This window comes from Aptenodytes forsteri, unplaced genomic scaffold (assembly GCF_000699145.1).
Source record: "Aptenodytes forsteri isolate BGI_AS27 unplaced genomic scaffold, ASM69914v1 Scaffold336, whole genome shotgun sequence".
In the NCBI taxonomy this organism is placed as follows: domain Eukaryota; kingdom Metazoa; phylum Chordata; class Aves; order Sphenisciformes; family Spheniscidae; genus Aptenodytes; species Aptenodytes forsteri.
In genome coordinates, this window is record NW_008794911.1 from 1,117,594 (window position 1) to 1,127,273 (window position 9,680).

The 9,680-nt window shown below is 41.3% G+C and overlaps 1 protein-coding gene across 1 annotated transcript in view; it reads right to left on the reverse strand.

Moving 5' to 3' along the window:
* Window positions 1-2,384: 2,384 nt before the first annotated feature.
* Window positions 2,385-9,680, reverse strand: part of MTPAP (mitochondrial poly(A) polymerase) — a 21,073-nt gene continuing 13,777 nt past the window's right edge. Inside the window, exon 8 of the mRNA XM_009275183.2 lies at window positions 2,385-9,524. Within this exon, the coding sequence (XP_009273458.2) occupies window positions 9,186-9,524 (339 nt within the window). The 3' untranslated portion in view covers window positions 2,385-9,185. The remainder of the gene's footprint in view (window positions 9,525-9,680) is intronic.

Sequence of the window (9,680 nt, forward strand, 5' to 3'; positions counted from 1 at the left end):
TGAGAAGCAGCTGACGGACAGTTTCAAGGAGATGCATCATTTGGGAAAGATTTATTCTCCCCAAAATAGGAAGGCACAGTATGTGCCTCAGCTTCTCCTAGCTAGAGAGCAGTATTAGCTGTAGTGCTGCTGTTTATGTAGATAACGGTAACGGAGGACCAGAGGGACAACCCTGGAAACTAGAGCCTGAGGTGCTTGCATGGGCACATGCAGAGACACACCATGCTCCAAAGAGTGCATGATACCATCCAAACCTACCAAACAAAAGCAGTCCCAGGTCCCTCCCTTGGAGCACTCGCATAGGGAAAGAGATAAAATCTTGGTTCTTCATCTTTGATAACCAGAGGCTTTCCTGGAAGGAAGAGACATCAGGGGAGAGCTGGTAGACTCCCACAAGAAGACATGTCGTCATGATGTGCAATGGGGTGTCCAATAAAATGTTGTAATGCGTTACACAAAATTATGTCCCCAACAACTTCATCTGCTAATTTGCAAAGCCCGTGTTGACTGAATAGGCAAAACCCAAACTGACAGGTGAACAAGTTTCTGAAGCACTATTACAGACATTAAAAGGCACAGGGCTGCAAGAAAAGTCCTGAGCTAACCAAGTTACCTGCCAATTTCCCATGACTCTTAAGTACATGAAATATCTACATGAACATAACCTGCTGTCAGGAACTCACGCTGGAACAGCGTCGCTGAGTATTTCTAAGGGCCTTCTCCTTGACACAGACCCAGACTTTAATCACAGGGCTTGGGTAAAGAGTAAACAAGCTGTTTAATCCAAGAAATTAAACCTCCTCATATACAGACAGTCCAGCTGTGCCAGCTAGACAGCAAGTATTTGACAGCAAACTGTTTATAGCCTACCTCTGCCAGAGGAACAATTTAAGTAGTATCAGAATAGGGTTTTTCCTGTCGTGCTTCCCATTCCCAGACTTCTTTGTAAAGTCTGCAAACAGAGATGCCAACATACCCCATTCTGACCTACACAGCAAACAACTGGACTTGTGTTCCTGCTGTGTTATCACCGAAATGAATCATTGTCATGTCTCCTCAATGGCCTGGCAAGATGGAGAGTTTTCTGCTGGGAAGCGTCAGTTGAATCCCACACCTACTGCTCTCATGACACCAACTGCATATTTTGTGTTTATCGCAGAAAAGAAAAACACCCAGCAGAAAAAGGCTCAGCTTTAAATTTTGCTCTTTGCCAGGACAAACATGGGAGCAAGTGAAGCACAACTCTGAAAGCTCCAGCTTATTAAACTCCAGGGGGAAAAAAAAAATCGTTTCATCAATCTTTTTTGAAAAACAGAATAAAGATGCTAGATAAAAATGTCCGTGTCTCCCCCAACAACATAAATTGCACAAATCTGAGGAATAGAAATGGCCATGCTGTAACATCATTGCCCACTCTTTCTGTATCTGAGAAGAATTTTAGGGTTGTGTCCTGCTGTTACTGGAGTCAGGAGGAAAAAAACTTGCCGGGAACGGGGCATGGGGATGACAAACCGTTCTTTGCCTTCTCAGACTTCACAAGTCCCTCGGTCAGCTTGGCAATGAAAGGTCCCCACTGAATCAGAAAGATTAACTTCAGGGGAAGGTATCCCTACTGGGAGCGAGCAGCTGGCAGTAGTTAATATTTATAGTCTTCTGCTGCAATGGTGGGTGGGGTCTAAAAAAGTGTAGGAGATTTGGACTAGGTGTCTTTGAATCAAGTCTGCATTAACCTTGTGATCTGAAGCTTCTCTCTTACCAGCATTTGGAGCATAAAATCCTATCACTTATGCCTAACAGCCACATACTTGTAACCCTATACATGTGGGATAAAATTAAATGAAGACAAACTGAGACGCCCGTATTCCCCCTTTATAATTTATGAGGATAGAAGGCAAGTTATTTGCCAGGGCAGGGTTCAGAAACTTTAGATATCCTGCTAGAAAAAATTTCTTCGCTCCCCATTAAGAGATATCTTTCCGAGTTTGTCAGACATCCAAAATATTATTTCTGCTCTCTTCATTAAAAGCCACGTTTTGTAAGCGACAGAGACATACTCTTCACAGACCACTATTTACTTAAACAAATTATTAATCATAAAGTGATGCTGGAATGCAAGAAATGCTACATCTCCAACCATGACTCAACAGCAGTTGGTTTGACCTTTGTTTTGTTTGGAAAATCCCCAAAGTTGAAAACCTCTGTTGGGTGAATTGAAGCTGGCTGACAGTCAGGTTGGCTTTCTCAGGGTTTTGTTTTCTTGCTTTTTTTGGTGAGCTCTTTAGACATAGTTCCCTGGACACTGGGGGGTTCAGAGATCAACAGTTCAAAACCATTGCTCTACAAAATGCATCCTCGTTTCAGTATGCAACAAACCTCTGCCCACATCTGAGGAAGGAAAGCACCAGACAGTTTATTCTTTATCTCATCAAAGACTTCAACAGCACAATGGAACAGCAACTTACTGAACAAACACAGAGGAGATCTTTTACTTTGTTATTTATCTCCTAGAAGAAATATAAAATTAATTGCTGCAAAACATTTCAAAGATTGGAAATACCGTCTATAGTAAAAAGGGGAACTAAAATCATACGGCCTAAGTGGGAGAAGTGTGAAAGTCTGTTGCTATCCGTAAGCATTTGCATTTTTAGAATAACTGAAAATGATAATATTCCACATTCCTAAGCCAACTGCAGCGCAAACCTTCTTAAACATGGATTTTAGTGCAGAACTGTAATAGCTAAGGTCTTTCGTGTCTCAACAAAGAGATCATGGTCATTTCAAATGAGATCTTACTTTGCAAGCTCAGATATCAAGCAATTATAGCAAACCCTCTTTTGATAGGTGTCCAAAGATAATTTTCAAAAGGAAGCAGTATGAATCACCTAAAGATCCACAGAACAATTCTCTATGTTGTATTTTTGGACTCACAAAATCTCTGAACCTCATTTCACGATGGCGTCAGTAACGCTTCTTTTTTATTTACTGCAGTGGCTAAATACTCACCCTCCCATGTATTGGATATTGTAATTTCCATTCAGTATGCTCTCCCAAATCCCATCCTTTTATAGAAGTAATGCACCACTGGGAGGACTACAGAAAATTAAGGGAGGAAAATCGGTTCAAAGAGATTAGGCAGTGTTCCTTGTTATTGCTGGATTGTTACATGTATTACTTTCCACTATATAATTATTTTTGATAATTAATCTAATAGTAATTACCATTTATCTAATTACTTGCAATATGAAGCCTTTATGTATTCTCCCAGTTCCTTCTCTCATCCTGAAAATCTCCAGCAATAGCTCCTAGAGAAGGACTTTAGAAAACCAAACTTAAGATGCAAATGTTCAGAAAGAATTTAAATAATACTGCTTTACAACCTAACAATCCGACTTCTAACATACGTACCTTTCTCTGCAGGAGAGCAGAGTTCTGCCTGTGTCCAACGTGAGAAAAAGTGATACAGAATTATGGGAATTGTTCCATCCTGTGGAGTCAGCAACACAAATGGGAGGCTATGCCTTAGTAATTCATGGTGCTTTTACTTCCCCGTCGGGCTGCGAGGATAATACCTAGGAGACATATTCTGGGAGTTGTTCCATGCAAGATTCCTGTACAGGGCTGCACTGTTTACATTGACTACAAATCTGTATGCACAAGAGAGCTCAGCATGGGAACAAAAAACCTATCTCTGAAGTCTTTCTGTGAAACAAATTGAACATCATTTTCCTCATAACAACAGGGGAAAACAGAAATAATTCTGAAGGGTAAAGAGTCTCTCAAAAAATTTGCAGGTAGCTTCTGCTTTCTAATACTACAGACTGTGTTAAACAAGTCTCTTAAATGAATAGACTTCCTAAAAATACATGTTCACTGTAAGTGAGGCACATCAAGTCCAGCTAATTGATCCCTCTACAGGCCACGGAAAAGGCAGTATGGAGACTCAATCTACACAAGAAATCAAGTAGTCAAAAAAAGTTACATTGCAACATGAGAGCCACATTTTAAGAACTACCCGTTTCTTGAATGCAACTGTATTCACTATTGCTCCACAAAATAATATGGGCCAAATGAAATACTATTTTTTACAGATCAGATCAGATGAGATATGATGAAAAGACAATGGGGAGGGGGAAAAGAAGCAGGAAGGTCCTGCAAAAGAAAGCAAACCAACCCTCTACTTAAAGAAAGTACAAGAAACGGGTCTGCAAAAGCAGTCGATCAAGACTTTCAACTAAGAGGACTTTGGAGGAAGAAATTTTATCTCCAGGCACAGGTTAGCCTTGTGTAAATCCTAACCCTTGTTTTAAACAAAGTGACCTCAAATTACCCCTGACTGCTAGAAGAACTTTGTACTAGAAGAGAACCTTGGTGGTAATTTTGCAATAAGCAAGACAAAGCATTTGGAAGAGAGAGCTTTCCAGTAACAGGATGATTTCACTTTGAAAAACTTCCTAATTGTGGAAGAATCAGCTCTCCAAAGCAGCCCAGGCTGGAAATCCTAAACTTGCTTCAGTTGAGCTTGGCATGGACCTTTAACTAGTTTGTTGGCAAAATTATTTAAATAAAGGTTTGTTCTCTATCTTTCCTTTTTCCAAAGGTACAAAATTTTGTCAAGTAAAAACATAGCCTGACCACCCCCGAGAGTATAAACTAAATTGAACTTAGAAATAAATTTGCAAGGACGAAGACATGCTGTTGTAAGAACACGTTTCCTCAATGACCACAGACCCAGCACAAGCACAGAGTACAGCTACGTTGCAGCTGAGAGCCCGACTGCTCTGGACCCAGAAGTAACAGAGCGTCAGCAGTGTGCCAAATCCAAGCTGACAAGCTCTGCTGGGCAGCAGAGTCCTCTTCCACACCTGCATGAGTGTCTCTGCATGGTGTTATCTTCGCTGCAGATGCACCAGCACAGCTGAGGCTAGCTCAGATGTTTCCACCATGCTCCCCTGCAGAGGCGCAAATGTATTTTCTGCTGCTTTTCCATCATGCTAATCTGGTACTCACAACCTCTTATTTTCCTGCAGACCCTTTTAGAAATTAATTTTTAGGCAGGATTTGAATGTCGAGGGGACTTTATAAGCTGGATAAGAACAATGTCCATATCAAGGCTTTCAGCTAGGAACAATAAGGGAGGACAATTATAACAAAGTTAAGTGAGGCAGCAGTGGACATGGATTGAGAGCAAAAGATGCAGAGTGGCAGGAACAAGAGGGACCTCAGAACAATAAAAAAGGATGAACAGATGACCACCTCAAATGTATGGATACAAACATGCGGCAGCCTGGGGAATAAGCAGGAGGAACTAAAGCTCCTCGTGCTGTTTCTACAGCACTGTTGGAATAACAGATACGGTGGGAGAGCCCACATGTGGTGGGAGCACTGTGATGGATGGATACAAGCTTCTCAGGAAAGACAGGGAAGGAAGAAGCGAAGGTTGAGGGGGCTTTTTACATGAAGGAGCAGCTTGAACATTTGTGATGGATGGCAGTTAACAGTGACAAGCACATAGCAGTGTATTACAGACCAGCTCATCAGGGTGACGAGGACAGTCAAGCACTGGAACAGGTTGTCCAGAGAGGTTGTGCAGTCTCCATCCTTGGAGATTTTCAAGGCCTGACTAGTTAAAGCCCTGAGGAACCTGGTCTAATCTCACAGCTGATCCCGCTTGAGGAGAAGGCTGAATTAGGTCCAGAGGTCTCTCCCAACCTGAATTTTACTATGATCCAAAGTCTAAAGGATAGAATCCCAGGCAGGAACTGTAGTTTTGAAATTGAGGCAGAGGAATAGAACATCTGCTACCAGTCAAGAAGTCTGTTTTGTGGCTGTGTCTTAGCCATGAGCATCACACACAGATGCTCAGCCAGCAGCTAACTGTAGACCAAGGCTGCAGATTCCCAGGAAACTATGGAGGAATGATGGAGCAGTGGCAGTTGTAGCAGAACCCACTCCTGCAACTGTTGTGAGCGTCAAACATTTAGGGGGGAAAAAAAAAATCTCTGGCAACAAATGTTAACTTGAAGTTAATGTCCCAAAGAGCATTTTCTCAGGGCAAGGAACTTTTAAATGTTTTCAGTTTCCCTAACCAGTTAAGAGCCAGGGAATGTGAGACTGCACATACTTTTTAGTATTCCCAGCAAGGGGAAGGGGCAAAAATGTGTTTAACGCACTGATGTTCCTTACACGTGGCCTCCCCAACAGCCCTACCCCCAATATAGCATATCAGTGCCAAGTTTGAGAAGTAACTAAAACTTACCGCCTCATTCTCACCAAGACATTGTTTACGTGTTTTTGGACCATATGAACAAGCTCTCAAATCCAGACTATCACCATAGTCCTTTCTTGACAAATATCCAACCCTTGTTTTTACTGACAGAACCATATTGATTGTTTCTAACCATCTTCAATGCGATAAGGCTGCTGCCCTCAGGAAATTATTATAATCACACCATCTCTCTTGATTTGCTAAATACACTCCCTCAAATCTTGGTCCTCCTCTTCTCTGTCTGGTTCTCTTCCTACAGATGGCTTCAGTTCCACCGGTGTCACGCAGCTCTTCTCCCAGTCACAGCTCATGCTCTAGGGAAGCTTACGGTCGGTCCTCCACCCCCAGCTAGCAGTCTCTTCTACGAAAGCTGCCAGTCGGGCTTATTTACATCATCAATGATAGCTGCTCCTCGAAATCTCTAGCCTTCACTCAGCAGCTGGCCTCCAGCTCCCTGGACTTGCAGACATCTGAAATAATCACCTGTGCATTTCCATTGCTACAACACTGCTTTCGGCTTCTTTTTTTTCAGAAATTGGCCTGCCGCCATGACAAGGGTTCAGAACTATTCCCAAAAGGGACAGACAGTCTAAACAGAAAAGTGATGCTGAAAGGCGCTGCGTGTACAGTAACCATGTTCTGCCCTGCCTTTTAAGGAATACTAAGCAGCTTGAACGCCTATTCACATTTACAAATGAAGCATGTGCTTCAGCGCGGCTCAACTGTATAACCAAATTACAAAGCTCATTGGTATTTGACTACAAGTGTCCTGTGTCTATGTGTCAAAATTCTTACAAAAATCTTTCCTACGTATGTCAGAGTGAACCACTGTGAATATAATGCAAGTAGGTGCCACAGTTCTGGTGTATGCTTCTGTCCCTGATAAGCCATTTTCTTATTACTGCACTGCAGTATTACCCATTTTGTTTAGCTGGAAAAAAGAAAGCTCACAAGTACTCAAGTACTGCCCTAATCTTCAAAAAGCTTCAAAGTCTATTGCTGGGGAAACAGCAGAAAATGTACCTCTAGGTTCTGTAAAGATTAAGGTAGCAACAGACTCCTTACAGCATCAGTGCCATGCTTGCTATCAAAGGCTTTGGGTTAGCACCAATAAGAAGTTACAGTAAACTTCATACCAGCCTCCAAAAAGAAGTTCACACCCTGGCACCAGGATTTAGGTAGAAAACTAAGTTTGAAATTCAAGGCTCAATCTTGAAGAAGTTAGTATGAGAATTAATTCCTGTGACCAAGATGATGACTATGTGAGTCATTACTCGAGAAAACATTCATGAATCAGAAATGGACACATATAAATATTATTTTAAACTCCAAATAAACTAATATGGAATTGATTTGTAAGACGGTCTTCCTGCCACTCAAGGTCTAACCCTTTAGTCTGCCAACTGCTGGAAAGTACTTTTCCTTGCCCAGTTTTTACAAGCACTTTGGAAGTATGCATTACTGCCCACAGTATTTCCAAAAAATAATACCTCAGGGAAAAGAGAAAACACGTCTTAACTGTTCAGACTACACCATTAGAAAAAAGTCTACACAAAATCATATACCACTGTAACATTAAAGAACCTAAAAATACTGAAAATGAAACAGTAATCATAAACATCAATATTGCATCTGTATGATAATCTCTGAGTTACAGTAATTTCTTGTACAGATTTTCTGTTAAGAATAAAGACAACAGTCTGTAGAGTTGTTATCACGGTGGCCATTTAGTTCTAATGTGCGAGTGGCCCTCAAACTGGACAGGTAGAATACTCACAAACGTACCTGGAAAAATCTATCTGCCTGCCCTCCATTTCCCTTTCTGACTTCTGTCCCTCCCCTCTCCCCCTTCCTCTGAAAATACTCTCTTTTGTGGCAGATGGACAGAGAACTCAATGAGAACCATTGACTCTTGCTGGCCCATCTGATCTGGAAGGGGGACAGTCACCGTTCTGCTGAATATCTGAAAAACAAGGCAAGACTGGGAACAGAACTCCAGCATGATATATGATTCTCTATGGATCTCTGCAAGGGACAGATCCCTCTGCAAAGCATAGTGAGTGGAAGGCTTTGGTGTCGCCTAGTAGGCAGCAACTTTGAGGAGAGTGAGGAGGCAAGAAGGGCATGCAAAAGCCCCTGCCTGAACCTGAAATACAGGTTTAAAGTGAAGTTGAAGGCAAAATGAGAAACATGAGTGTATATACAAGCGGGGTGGGAACCAGTCCTACGGGTACAGAAAACAAAAGAGAGTTGACTGAAGAAATTTGAGATCAGGTGGTAAACACAAGAGGAAAACAATTCTTCCAACACAAAACAGTTGCACTACCCTTGGAGAGCAATGCTTTATGAAACTGCAAACCCTACTATCTAATTCCATTCTCTTTATTTTGTCTTGGCACCATCTACATGAATGGAAAACAATTGCAAAAATCGATACATGCACTTTGGTTTTACTGGCTTCCAGAACATGACTGGAATGGAAGCAATGGTTGTAACATTCAACTTCTTTTTAACTGTAGTTTCACTGAAAGGTGTTTGTTTCTCGAGCTTTTACTTAGTCTATCATTTGTATGTTAGCCAACAGAATTCCCAAAGGCTTTTTCCCATGCTGCTCCTGTCAGTCTGTTTCATCGTTGTTTTTTTTTAGAGTGCCCAACTGAAGGCTACTTCCAAAATGTATCTGTAAAACTTGCATTTGAATGCTTTTCATTCATAAAACAGATGGAAAAGTGAAGAGTAAGGAGGAGAAAAATATACAGAAAGAAAGCAGACCTGTACAAAAAGCATCACAATGGAAAACAGAGGTCATTTGACTCTCCATTTCACCACACTAGAAACATTAAAAGTAATGTTCTTCGGACTGTGTGTCACATTCAATTCCTAAAACAGAATATCAGCTACTGTGTTTCTGTGCTGAAAGTCACTTTCCCACTGCTTTTTGTAGACTGTTTGCATTATTTAACTTTAAAGAGTCCAAAAGGCTTCTGATTGTTTCACTTCCTATTCCTTTCATCCTATTCTTCATCTTGCTGGGATTACTTTTTCCAAATGGTATCAATAGGGCTGCCAGTCCCCAAGGCTCTTTATTGATCATTCGCTGAGTTTTATCTTCCTTCTGTAAAATCCAGGCACTTTCTCTGGCCATAGCTACAAATTTCTCCAGCTGTGGCTGATTAACATTCTTGCTGATATTAAGGTCTTGTTCAAAGGGATTCCAGATATAAAGAGGAGACGACTCAGGTTTATTTACTTCCTTTCCCTGCAGACAGTGTAAAGAAAAAGCCAAAGTTGCATATATGTATTTTAGGCTGAGCAAGTAACAAATCACTTGAGTTATTACATTAGCATTAGAAGTATTTTGATCCAGTAGAGAACTTTTTTTTTTTTGGGGGGGGGGGGAGGATTTTTTAAATAA